Source organism: Manis javanica, chromosome 1 (assembly GCF_040802235.1).
Source record: "Manis javanica isolate MJ-LG chromosome 1, MJ_LKY, whole genome shotgun sequence".
NCBI classification, from domain to species: Eukaryota; Metazoa; Chordata; class Mammalia; order Pholidota; family Manidae; genus Manis; species Manis javanica.
Window position 1 is genome coordinate 160,149,085 of NC_133156.1, and position 13,235 is coordinate 160,162,319.

Sequence of the window (13,235 nt, forward strand, 5' to 3'; positions counted from 1 at the left end):
TAAATGCACGTTAATCCAAACACTCCTGGATTTTCTGGCGCGCATTCGGTCCCCCAAGAGATAAATGCCCGAGGTTGGGCAGCTGCGAGAACATGATGCCTTTTTCTCTATCTCCTCCTCCCCTCAGGATGAGGTGCAAGCGACAACTGCTACCTCGATATGCCTTCCCGGACCCGCGGAGGAGGCGGAGAACCGCGGAGCTCCAGGCGAGCGCGGCGAAGAGGAGGAGGACCTGGCAGCGGGAATGCACTTCCTCCCTCCACTCCGGAACTGTGCGCTGGAGCCGTCGGGACTCGGAAACCGGGCTGGCGCCGCAGGCGCGGGCGGAGGGGGCTGGGGGCCAGGGGCGGGGCCTACCGGTTCTGTGGGCTGGGCTCGGGCGGGGTCTGCTGGCTCGGTGGGCGGGCCCGGGGAGGGGCCTGCGCGCGGGCTGCGCGGGCGGCGAGGGGCAAGCAGCGCCCGCCGTGCTCCGCAGACTCCGCGTTCCGGGCGCCGGCTTGCTGCGGTCTCGCCACCGCCTCCTTCCGAGCGGGCTCGGTCCCGCGGCTGGAGCGATGTGAGCCGGGGCCCGCGGGCGCGGCCGGACCGCTGCGATGTGGCTCAAGCCCGAGGAGGTGCTACTGAAGAACGCCCTGAAGCTCTGGGTGACTCAGAAGAGCAGCTGCTACTTCATCCTGCAGCGGCGCCGCGGGCATGGCGAGGCGGGCGGCCGTCTCACGGGTAAGGGGCGCACCCGGGCGGGCGGACCCAATGACCGGGTCCCAGACCTCGCTCCCCGCCAGGCCCGCAGCCCCCACTGCGGGGCTGCATCGCAAGTGGCGATTTCGTGGGAGACACCGGCCCGGGCCGGCCCTGCCTCCGGGTTGTTTTCCTTTCTTCTGCATTTCTCCTGCAAGCTTCTTTCGAGGTGGTGGCGAAGGGGACTTGCGGGCTCGTGCAGTTTTCCGGGGCGAGGCAGGTGCTTTCGCCGCCTGGCCCAGTGAGCGCCTGGAGGCCAGACTTGTCTCGAAAAGCAGAGAAACGCCGGGTGGAGCGTGACCGGAGGGAGCGTGGGCCACCGCGAGGAACGCAGGCCGCGGTGCGGGGCCAGGTGACAGCGGGGTGCGTCCCGGCCGGCCTCGACTCAACCAGCCGGACGTGCTCTAGGCTTCAGGTGGCGTCGCGGCTGGGGACACACGGTCAAACCACGGCGGGGCGCAGCTCAGGAGGCCCTGGCAATGTGGGACTGCCAGGCGTGTGGGCTGGGCGGGCTGGGGACCGCCTCCACGGCCGGAGGAGAAACCGAGTCAGTGTGAACGAATCCCAAGCTCGTGATCGTAGTAGCAAAATTGAGGTCGGCTCTCCCTCCCCTCTCTCCCCTTCAGTTTCTTCCAAGGATTGATGGGAGGAAAACACTCAGACTTGTAAAATTAATGACAAACAAAGCATTTTTTCTAAAAGTTATGATCCAAAGCGCTTTGAAAATCAAACACTTGGAAAAATCGAGGCCACCTCGCGTTAGCTGGGCACCTGTTTAAACGAATCAGTGCAGAAACAATTTTTAGCCATTTTAGTTTTATCTAGGGAACCTATATGGAATTTTCAAGTTTTTAAATTTGAAATAAAAGGAACCTTAGATCTTCCTTCCATCACATCCCTCCTTATACTGAGGAGGAAACCAAGGCGGGAGAGCTTGGGTCCTTGAGTTCATTACTGGTGAATCTGTTGTTTGCTGTTTCTGGGAGAGGTCCTCCTGGACTAAAAGTCTAAGGGGAAATGTGGTCAGTGTGCCCTAAAGCGGCCAAGTGCAAGGGGAATTACCCTCCGGGTACTTCAGACTCAGAAGACAAGAAAGCTGGCAGTTGGATTTGTTAAAAGAGGACAGACTTCACTGAGCCTCAAGGAGTGGATAGGAGTTGGTGAGATTCAGATGGAAGAGTTATGGGGGATAGTTGGTAGCAACGTGGATGAAAGGGGTGGTGGGGTGACCAGTGTTGTAGGGGAGCAGTGGGGACAGGTTGGGCAGTAGGTGGGCCTGCACTGGGAGCTGCCTTAAGCTCTGAGGGAGGGAGTTAATATATAGGAGGCAGGAGGCCACAGAGGCCTTGGTAAGCCCCTGAGCAGCACAGTGGCCCTTAGTGCTGGGGTTCTGCTGAAACAGAGGATGGTGGTAGCCCTGTGAGGCCCCTCAGAGGCAACGAGGCAAGTTGACCTCCCATGATTTTCAGGGCAGTTTAATCTTCATTTTTGGTGCATTAAGCACAGTAGCTCACCTGTTAGTAGAGGGTGTGGACAGGGCTTGAAGATTCGTGAAATCAGAAATTTAAAGAATGTTTGTACAGGAAGCATTTTCATTCATTTAGTTCACTGCACACTGACTGTGTGGGATCCTCTGTGGCTGCTTTGGGTTATTCACCATCCAGCAGGGGAGACGGGGTCCAGATGAGGAGGGCAAAGCCTTGGATACAATGTCTGGTCGATACAGGCCAGCTGCCCTTCTGGAGAGCGTGCTTTGTTGTCCAGAGTCTGTCATCTTCAACAAACTCAAAGTGATTCAGTCCCCCTACCTGTTGCATTCCAGAATCAAGCAGGTTTCATGTTGTCATTGTACCTGTGACTTTGGACTCACTTGCTGTTTACTTTGGTTTAGAGTTACAGTGCACATGCACAATTTTCTTACTCTTAAAGGCAATCAGATCAACCCAAAAAGTGGAGAAAGTACCCCAAAAAGACAGACGATACTTTGCTTTATTTTTTGGAGACTGAGAAGCCCCAGGTGGTTGTGAAAGCTGATGTCTCCTCTGCAGCTGACACTTTTCCTCCAGGCATAGTGGGGAAACAATGACTTGGCTGTGCCCATTGTGCAACCCTGAGTTACAACGGCTACCTACCGATGGACTAGTTTTAATGGGGCCACTTAGAAATGTTGTAAAATCAAGACTGAAGTGACATGGAGGGCAGCTCCATGTTGGTGGTGGTTTTTGTAAAACGTAGAATTTTGGTAGAGTTTCAACACTTGATTTTTTTATTAAGTTATCATTGATATACAATCTTAGGAAGGTTTCACATGAGCAACATTGTGGTTACAACATTCACCCCTACTGCCAAGTGCCCCTACCTCATTGCCGTCACTGTCCATCAGCATAGTAAGAATCAGTAAATACTTTCAGCATAAGTAATTATCAGTGTAGCATCTGCTATAGAGTCATAACTTGTCTTATCTGTGCTGGACTGCCTGTATTGTGATTGCTAATTATAGTTCAGCACTTTATTTTAAAGGCTTAAAACTTAGACTGAGTTTATCTATGAAAATAATGGAGGCTAATGTGATGTACACTCAGACTGGTTCTAGGCTTTTCTTTGGAAAGTAGCAAGTAGAGATGGTTAAGAGGGATTGGAAATAAAATGAAAGGGAGCGTCAATGAAGAAGTGGCTCTTTGATTGCTTTGCTGAATTTGTTAATAGATAGTAGGAGCTTCAACATTTGAGGCCTCCTTTGGTGTTCAAGCTGACCTTCAGAATACAAGGTATTGTTTCATTGAGGATTATAATTGGTCTTCCTACTTATATACACACACACTCACATTCCCTATACACTTCCAGTTTTATTTTCTCCATACCTCTTTACCCCTTTCTAATATACAATATAACTTGTTTATCTTGTTCATTGTTTCTCCCTACTCAATGTCTCTTCTATGAGAGCAGGTATTTTACCTCTGATGGTACCTAGAATATCGTATGTGCTCAGTAAACAGTTACAGGATGAATAGATGGTTGACTACATGCATGAATGATGGATCCCACTTCTTTTTTAGAAGTTGGGTGGGAATGGAGGCCCAGCTTTTCTGACTGAGGCTGAGCTGGTCTCACGGAACAGGAACATCCCCTCTCTCCTTGGCTTCCTGTTTACCTGGCAACCTGACCACTGTGGAGAGCTGGGGGCCAGGGTGGGAAACAGAGACCTCCTCCTCCTATCTTTTTTGTGTAGTTCCTTCCTCTGATGGGGAAGGAGCATGGCCCCAACTTCTTAGGTGCGATGAGTGCCACCCCCTGCAGTCTGTCTGGAGGAAATCCTGGTTTTGGGGCAGTAGGGGAGCAGGGATCTTTTCCTCCGGTCAGAACACTGTGTAGCTGAATACAGTATTCTAATATGTTTGCAAAGCTCCCTTGACAGAAGTGATTTGCTGCCCTGGGATGGAGGAGGTAAAGTTATACAGTGTTCACTTGAATACAGTCGCCAGTTGGTGGGAATATTTCTTATGAAAGTTCAGTCTGCTCTGGGAGAAAGAGTGGGAGCAGTTAGATTTAGGAGGTGGTGGACAGAAGAACACCGAACGTCACTGCCCTCTCCCCAAGGGTCTTCTGAGGCACGTAAAATGAGCAACTTTAAAGACTGAGTATCACCACCCAAATGTGCCCCCCAAAGGATTTTTTTTAGTGTTTTATTGTGTGTATTCCCATATAATCTTACAGTTATTTTCCCAAAGAGGCTGGCAGTTAAAAAGTTGTAATTTGAATAAAATATTGATGTTTTTCGCTTTCTGGAATGTTTACTTTCAGCCTGTTCTTGCCATTGCATTTGTCGTAGTGGTGGGGCTGATGAGTTCAGTTCCTAAACAGTTAGGGTCTTGGGAGGAAGTATGGTGTAGTGGAAAATACAGGCTTTGGAGTCAAGATAAGTTCCTTGGTTACACATCTGGGCAGAGAGGCCTTGTGTTTATTCACTTTCTTTGAGCCTGAGTTATAAGACAGGGGCAATAAAGAAGCTGACTTTAAAAGGTTAGAAACTGTTTTCCACTGTCTGCACCATTTTATGTCGCCACCAGCAAAGTACAAGGGTTCAGTTAAAATGAGGGTGAAAATTAAAATAAACAGTATATATCGAGGGCTTAGTTGTGCCTGCCACCTAGGAGGTCTGAAAAAAAGCAAAGCAAAGTACCATTTAAGAACTTAAAGACCAGGAGGGGTTTCTTAGAATAAAAGCAGTGTAAAGAAGTTTGTATGGTAGTGTAGGATGTAGGGAACACTCATGTATCTGATAGTGAAGTATCTAATAATTGTAATTAGAAGATTAAATATTTAAATAGAAATTTGTATGAGCAGAATTTGGGTACAGGGCTGCTTGGACCACGTTAAGTCTAGGAAATAAGGGGAACTTAACCTTGGTGTGCATGTATTGTGTGTGAGTGGACAAGCCCAGAGTGGATCGTCTACCACCTTTGGAGGAGTGTTCCAGAGATGGGGTGGGGTGCGGGCAGAGAGATGAACGGATTCATGTGGGCTCACTAGGCTTGTTCAGAATGACTGTTGAGAGGCTGAGAACTGGTGACCCCAGCATGGGTGTTGCCTTTCTTGGGATACTCTGACATTGGGCTCCAGCCAGTGATTTTGCTCCCACCACCAACAAAAATCATTGGCTCAACAGGGCAGCCATTGCATTGTGTAGACCTCCCAGATTTTGGCTCCAGAGTCTTAAAGGCTTTGGTCTTGTTTTCCAAAAGCACAATAAGGAAGAAACCACAAATAAAGGAAGTACTTTGATTTACGGGACATGAAATTGGTAGATTCATATATGTAAAATAAGTGATAGATCTTTAAGAGCTGATAAGCCATTAATAAAAGCTTTGGGATTTCCAACAGTTGCATTTAATGACAGTGTACAAGAGTTGTACTTGTAATTAGATAATCAAACAAGGCAGGGACTGTGTAACTCCAGGAAGTAATATGAGGTACAGCTGTGTGGGTAGTGGGGGAGGGGAGGCTAGCCATTTCAGCCCAATCAGGGCTTTTAGGAAGAGCTTAAAATGAGTGAGAGGCGTCTAGCTTTTAAAGAATTCATTTACTAGCTGTTTGATGAGATAGGATGGTACATGTGGATATCCAAGTGGAATTGCTGGATGTGAGCCTCTGAGGCTGAGAAAGGTTTTGCATTGCCCTGAAAATGGAACTTATGCAGAAAACAGGAATAAATAACATGAGAGTGTTGTCATTACTCTTTCTCATGCCTGTCCTGCATGCTTGTAAGGACTAGTGGAGGTTTGTTAGCTTTGCCAGCTCAGCTGTTAGAATTACCCGTTGGTAACCTTTATGTAAATGGTCCTATACAGACCGAGGATGATTTCCCCAACACGTGGCCAGCCAATGAACACAGCTCTATGAAGTTGAGTCATTGATATTCTTGAACATGTGGTCAGTTTGTTCTACCAGATTTTATTTTTCTGCTTCCTGCTTTTTACTTTAGAAAGAGGAAAGAAAAATCAACAACAAAATAAACAGCCCCTAATAAGATCTCCCTGGTTTTATCCTGAATAAATAAATAGTTACTAATAGAGAATGGACGTTCAAAAATAATAAATAGGGTGGTGATTTGCCTGAAGTTGTAAAATACAAAATCTTTCATGTGCCTAGGAGTATACCATATGTGGATAAAGTGAAGGTTCCTGTGGCCAGGATTCTCACCTGGCCCTGGTCGGCTAGCTCACTACACATGTGTGGGCAATACATTGTTATTGACTCTTGTGGGGAAGTTGGGGTTCCTATGGCTATGATCCTCACTGAACTTAAACCACCCGATGATGTAACTGGCCTGTTGCTAGGCTACCACTTCCACACCTTTAGGCAATAAGCTATTATTGCACTATATAGAGAGCTTGGCCCGGTGCTCTGGGTGGAGGCAAAGAGGTTAGTGCTCGACCTACGGCCAGGAGAACAAGCCTGAGTAATAAACCCTTTCACCTCAAAGAACGTTTAGCTGTCAATTTCTTTGGTAACATTGAATCCATAGCAAACTTGCCCGGGGCCGAAACCCATTGACAAGACAATCGGTGAAAGTCGTCAGGGTTCATTGTTGACCAAGGAGAAAGACAGGCTGCCCTTATGGGAGGGGTGCTTCAGTGGGCTGCGCCTGTGAATGGGGAAGAGCTGCAGACTTCTGTCGATGCCCTGAGGAGGGAAATGGTATTGATGTGGGAGGAAGCGGCATGAGAACACTAGCTGCAAACCTCTGTGGATGCCCTGAGGAAGGAGTTGGCCTTGATGCGGGTGGAGGCAGCACAAGAGCTCCAGCAGCAAGGTGCCATTGGAGACAAGATGGCAGCGTTGCCAGGTGTTCTGAAGGGGGAAGAGGCCATCAAGGAAAAAGATGAACTCCTGAGGGAAGCACAGGCAGAGGTGGCACGAGAACATCAGCTGCGAAGCATTGAGCTGAAGGTAAGACACCTTCTGAAGACTGAGGTAGCATTGCTGCGAGGCACTGTTGAAAAGGTAAAGGTTGGAGCAGAGGAGGCACTCGGGGGAGGGGAGAGAAAGGTGCCATCAGCCCCAGAAATGGAGGAGCTGGGGAAGGATGAAGGGGTGGTGCTGGAGGCACTGATGCCTCCTGTATTGAAAACACGCCCAGTGGTTGTGTAGAAAATAAAGACCAAGCAGCTGAAAGTTCCCCAAGGAGAGGAGCAGCCCCCTCCCCAGGTCGTGGAGCACTCTATGGTCCACCCCTATACTCAGGCTGAGCTGGTAGATTTGGGCTCCTGGTTTAGGCAGAAGCCCTCGGAGTCAGTATCAGCTTGGCTCCTGTGTCTGTGGGACTTGGGGGTGGATGGAATTGTTCTGTCGGGATCAGAGATGGGAAAGGTGTCTTCCCTGACAGTGCAGCCTGCCTTGAGGCAGCGATTACAAAATGCACATCAGACACCAGGGAGTCACTCCCTCCTTGATTGGTTTATGGCTGCACTTCGAGCTGTGTGGCCCAATCTGGGTGATCTGCCATCCTCTCCTGTTAGGTGGCAGACGTATGCTGAGCTCCAACAGGTGCTACGAGAGCTAGGCATAAGAAATGCCATCTATAGTCCAGAGAATCATGGCCCAGATGAAGAAATTTTCACTCCTGCGATGAGAAATACTGTACTTCAAATGGCTCCTACATCCCTCTTTGGGTCTCTAGTGGCCATTCTTTCCCCTCACTGAATAAGCGAGGTGACACGTACAGTAGCAGACTTAGGAGAGGCTGAAGCAACGAGAATCTGGAAAGAAATAAGACCTGTTTCTCACAAGAAGAATTTACAAGGCCCCATGAAGGTTACGAGGACCCAGATGTGGGTTGATTTAATACGGGCAGGAGCAGATAGAAGGAAATTAGATGGGAAGTCCAATAGGATCTTACTGGAGCTATGGCAGCAGCTGAAACCAGAGCAGCAGTTCCAGCCATTAAGACCAAAGAGGCAGAGGTCAGAGACAGAGACACGAGTCCTGTCTGTGTGTTTGCAAGACTTCCTGCTGGAGAGCGAGCCAACCTCACTTGACCCCACACAGGAAGATGATTGGGGAACATGGTTTGACTGAGGGGAAGATGAAGGTATCTGCCCTGAGGGACCAGGGGGGTACCGTAGCCACATGTTGAAATAGCTATCCACTGGTCCCCAGTGAACATACAACGTGTCCTGGCTCTGGTGGACACAGGGGCTGAATGTTCACTGATTCATAGTAACCCTGAGTGGTTCCCCAGGACCCCCACTATCATAGATGGATATGGGGGGTAAGGCTGTCAGAGTGAAAAGAGCCCAAATCCCTTTGGGAGTAGGGCATCTACCCCCAAAAGAGTATACTGTGTATATATATATCCTATTCCTGAGTATATTTTGGGGATTGATATCCTGCAGGGCCTGTGGTTGCAGACCGCTGCAGGTGAGTTCAGACTGAGAGTATGTGTGGTGAAGGCAGTTCTGAGGGGAAGTGCTAGGCACCTGCCCATAGCTGTGCCTTTGCCTCAGTGGGTGACTAATATCAAACAATACAAACTGCCTGGAGGACATAAAGAGATTGGAGAAACTCTCCAGGAGCTGGAAAAGGTGGGTATTATAAAGCTAACCCATAGTCCTTTCAGTTCCCCAGTGTGGCCAGTAAAAAAGTCAGATCACTCCTGGCATATGACTGTGGATTACAGAGAACTGAATAAAGTCATACCCTCTATGCATGCTGCTGTCCCCTCTATTGCAGGCTTGATGGATACCCTCAGCCATGAACTAGAAATATACCATTATGTGGTAGATCTTGCTAATGCTTCTTTTCCATTGACATTGAGTAGGAGAGTCAGTAACAGTTTGCCTTTACATGGGAAGGACAGAAATGGACTTTCACCATCCTTCCACAGGGATACCTCCACAGCCCCACCATCTGTCATGGGCTTGTAGCCCAGGACTTGGCTGCATGGGAGAAACCGCCAACGGTGTAGCTGTACCATTATATTGATGATGTCATGCTTATGTCTAATTCTCTTTCAGATCTAGAAGGTGCAGCACCTAGACTGCTGCAACATTTACAGGAGAAAAGATGGGCTGTGAACAGCACCAAGGTTCAGGGACCTGGTTTGTCTGTCAAATTCTTGGGGGTCGTCTGGTTGGGTAAGACCAAAGTTATACCAGAAGCAGTTATAGATAAAGTTCAGGCCTTTCCTGCCCCCACAACTGTAGCATTGCTACAGGAGTTTCTGAGTCTTCTAGGCTACTGGAAAGTGTTTATCCCACACTTGGCACAAATTCTGAAGCCCTTATACTGGTGGTATGAAAGGGCGTCAGGTGGGACTGGGATGAGACATGTTCATCTGCCTTTACTACAACAAAATGGGCAGTCAAGACCATGTAGGCCTTGAATGTGACAGACCCATCAAGGCCCTGGGAGCTGGATGTTCATGTGACTGAAGACAGTTATGGCTGGGGTCTCTGGCAGCGGCTTGACCAAACTTGCTAACCTGTTGGATTCTGGTCACAACTGTGGAAAGGGGCAGAGGTACGATATACTTTGATAGAAAAACAACTGGCTGCCATGTATCACGCCTTGCTGGATACAGAACCCATCACTGGAATGGCCCTGATAAAGGTAATAACCACCTATCCCATCTTGGGGTGGGTACAAGACTGGACCCAAAAGCCAAGGAGTCATGTGGTACAAACACACACCTAGCCAGGTTGCCCTCTCTAGTAGCCCCTTGAGTGAAGAACTCCAATGCTTGTTGGGGCTGGTGACATATACTAGTGAAAAGCAGGAGGAACTTGCTTTTGAACCATTAGTAGCAGAGAGTCCCTGTTGGGAGGGAAGAGCCCCTATACCTGAAGATGCGTGGTACACAGATAGCTCCAGCTGTGGGAAGCCCCCAAAATGGAGGGCCATAGCTTTCCATCCTAAGACTGAGACAATATGGATGGAAGATGGTGAGGTGAGAGGAAGAGCAGCCAATGGGCAGAGTTGTGGGCTGTGTGGCTTGTGATCAGCCAGCAGCCCTCTCCTATAGCTGTCTGCACTGACAGTTGGGCTGTCTATTGGGGCTTGACCCTGTGGCTACCAACCTGGTACTATGCCAACTGGCTGATTGGTCACTGACCCCTTTGGGGACAAGAATTGTGGCAAGACTTATGGGCCTGTGGTCAGACTAAAATAATTACAGTATACCATGTGGCAGGTCATTTGCCATTAGCGTCCCCAGGAAATGAAGCAGATAAATTGGCCCAGATACGTTGGTTAGAAGGAAAGCCTGCCTCTGATGTAGCCCAATGGTTACATTAGCGTTTGTTGCATACAGGGCAAAAGACAATGTGGGCTGTAGCCCGTCGGTGGGGCTTGCCTTTGACCTTTGAAGAAGTTAGTAGAGCCTGGCAGGAGTGTGTCGTGTGCTCCAAAAGGGACTTACACCAAGTTCCACAGCAACATGGGACAATAGCTAAGGGGCCTATACCCCTCGTCAGGTAGCAGATAGACTATATTGGGCCTCTACCTGTGTCAGAAGGATATCGGTATACCATGACTTGTGTGGACCACAGCTACTGAACTTCTGGTTGCTTTTCCTACCCGTTGTGAAGACCAGCAGATGACCAAAAGAGGCCTGGAGCATCTCTTTGCTGCCTATGGCCGACCACAGGTAATTGAGAGTGATCAGGGCACCCATTTTACTGGACATACACTGCAAGAATGGGTGCAACAACTGGGAATCAAATGGAAGTTTCATGTGCCATACAATTCCACCGCAGCAGGCATGATAGAGAGGCACAATGGCTTGTTAAAATCTGGACTAAAGTCAGATACCAATTGTCTGCAGGGATGGTCAGTCTGCTTATGGACTGTGCTACAGCATTTGAATGAGACACCCTGAAAGGGACCCTGAACCCCATAGATATGTTAACACACATAGCTGCCTCCCATATACAACTGCAAGTACAAACCAGGGAAGAATCCCTGAAGCCGAGGTTTGGCCAGCAGAATAACATCTTGCTGCCAGCACCAACTGCACTGAACCCCAGAGACTCCTTTGAGTGGACGTGGCCTTGGACCTTTCGACTCATGGACCAACGATGGCTGGCTCTCCTGGCACCTTGGGAACAAGGCCTGGAAGCTGGCCTTCTGTGTATTCCTGGAATAACAGCAGAGTGCCTGTCAAAGGTCACAGTAGTATATCCTCCACGGCCAGGAGGTAGGAGCATCTTACCGGGGAGTTTTGTTTTATACACCTGCAGTAGCACTATATATAGACCCTTCAGTAACCCCCACGGGCAAAGGAGTAAAAGTATGGTATACTAGACCTGGAAGGGACCCCCTTCCTGCTACAGTCCTATCACAGGACCACTCTCTTGTATGCATCCTACCTGATGGACAAGATTTGCCTATGTTTGTGGCATTACAACATGTGTCTTATCGCCCCTAAAGTCTTTGTGGATTGGGAACTTCCTCTGGTTTGAGGATTATTATAATTTTTGTATTAGGAACCTCCTCTGGCTTGAGGATTATTATAATTTTTGCTACCTGATCAAACTCTTGCTGTGTCTTATTATTATTTCTAAGTTGTTGTTATCCTCTGTTGCTATTGTGGAATCTGGTTACAGCGCTCCAGCTTTCTTGCACAGGGACCATTGTGGAAGATTGAAAGTGTGTAGATTGTAAGGCGAGAATCCTGGGGGGGTGGAGTGTGGGGAAGTTGGGGTTCCTATGGCCAGGAGCCCCACTGAACTTAAACCACCTGATGATGTAACTGGCCTGTTGCTAGGCTACCACTTCCACACCTTTAGGCAACAAGCTATTACTGTGTTATATAGAGAGCTCGGCCCAGTGCTCTGGGTGGAGGCAGAGATGCTAGTGCTCGACCTACTGCCGGAGAACAAGCCGGGTAATAAACCCTTTCACCCCAAGAGCATTTTGCTGTCAGTTTCTTTGGTCACATTGAATCCATAGTGAACTTGTCCAGGGCTGAAACCCATTGGCAAGACAACTCTATATAAAGAGCTCTGCTCAGTGCTCTGGGTGACATGGTGGCACAGCTGCAAGGCTTCAGGAGAGCAGAGATGAGACTGGAGTGATAGCAGTGCCGAGGACAGAGACTGAGATGGCTGTAGGGAGCAGGAAGGCCTGGAGGCAGGGGCTGGCTTGCTGTGTGTTCTGAGTGGACAGGATTCTAGTGATTGACCTGCGATGGTGGAAATGAAGTTGGGTATAAACCCTTTCACCCCAAGAATGTTGCACTGTCATTTCTTTGGTCTCATTGAAGTGACCTGTCTGTGGCTGAAAACCATTCGCAAGACGCCATGTCAATGTAAAGTATAAATAATAATAAAGACCCACCACCTGTTACTAAAAAATATTTCCAATTGAGAGAGCTCTTGTGTCTTTCCCTGATTATATTCTCCTCCCCCATTGTGGACACTATTCCCAATTATGTGTTGATACTCCTTTGCATTTATAGTTTTAACACATTTCTATGTTAACACATTATTTTTATATGTTTTTATAACTTTATACAAGGGGAATCATACTTTATGTATTTTTCTGAAGCTTGCTTTTCCCCTGTCCCCAGTTATATTTATGATTTTGTAAATATATATATATACATATACTTAGTATGTTTGTCTAATATTGAGCCATGGTGATATGTATAGCCACATTCATTTATTTTCATTGATGGGTAGTTAACCCATTATATTAATATACATTCTTTATTCATTCTCCTGTTAGATGATGTTTGGGTTTCTAGTTGTTATGCTGTTACATGTGCTGGTGCTATGAACGTTCTGTATGATGCTGAAAAATGTAGAAGTTTCTCTAGAGAACCTACCTGTAAATGACTGTTGGGTGGATCGGCCAAGATAGGCCAGGTTATGCTGCTGTAACAAACACCCCAAACATCTCGGAGGACTCACTTTAATTTATTTCTCCCTTCTGGTGTATATACAGGGTGGGGCCACAGGGCCTTTTTTCATTGTAGGTACTCAAAGATGGGCTTA

The 13,235-nt window shown here is 48.2% G+C and overlaps 1 protein-coding gene across 9 annotated transcripts in view; it reads left to right on the forward strand.

The window, feature by feature from the left end:
* Nucleotides 1-445: 445 nt before the first annotated feature.
* Nucleotides 446-13,235, forward strand: part of TBC1D8 (TBC1 domain family member 8) — a 124,626-nt gene continuing 111,836 nt past the window's right edge. For all 9 annotated transcript variants that reach the window (XR_005061757.2, XR_005061758.2, XM_037019986.2 and 6 more), the window contains exon 1: nt 446-720. Coding sequence is in view for 7 of the 9 variants with exons in the window: in XM_037019986.2 (XP_036875881.2) it covers nt 594-720 (127 nt within the window). In the remaining 2 variants the exon portion in view is untranslated. The remainder of the gene's footprint in view (nt 721-13,235) is intronic.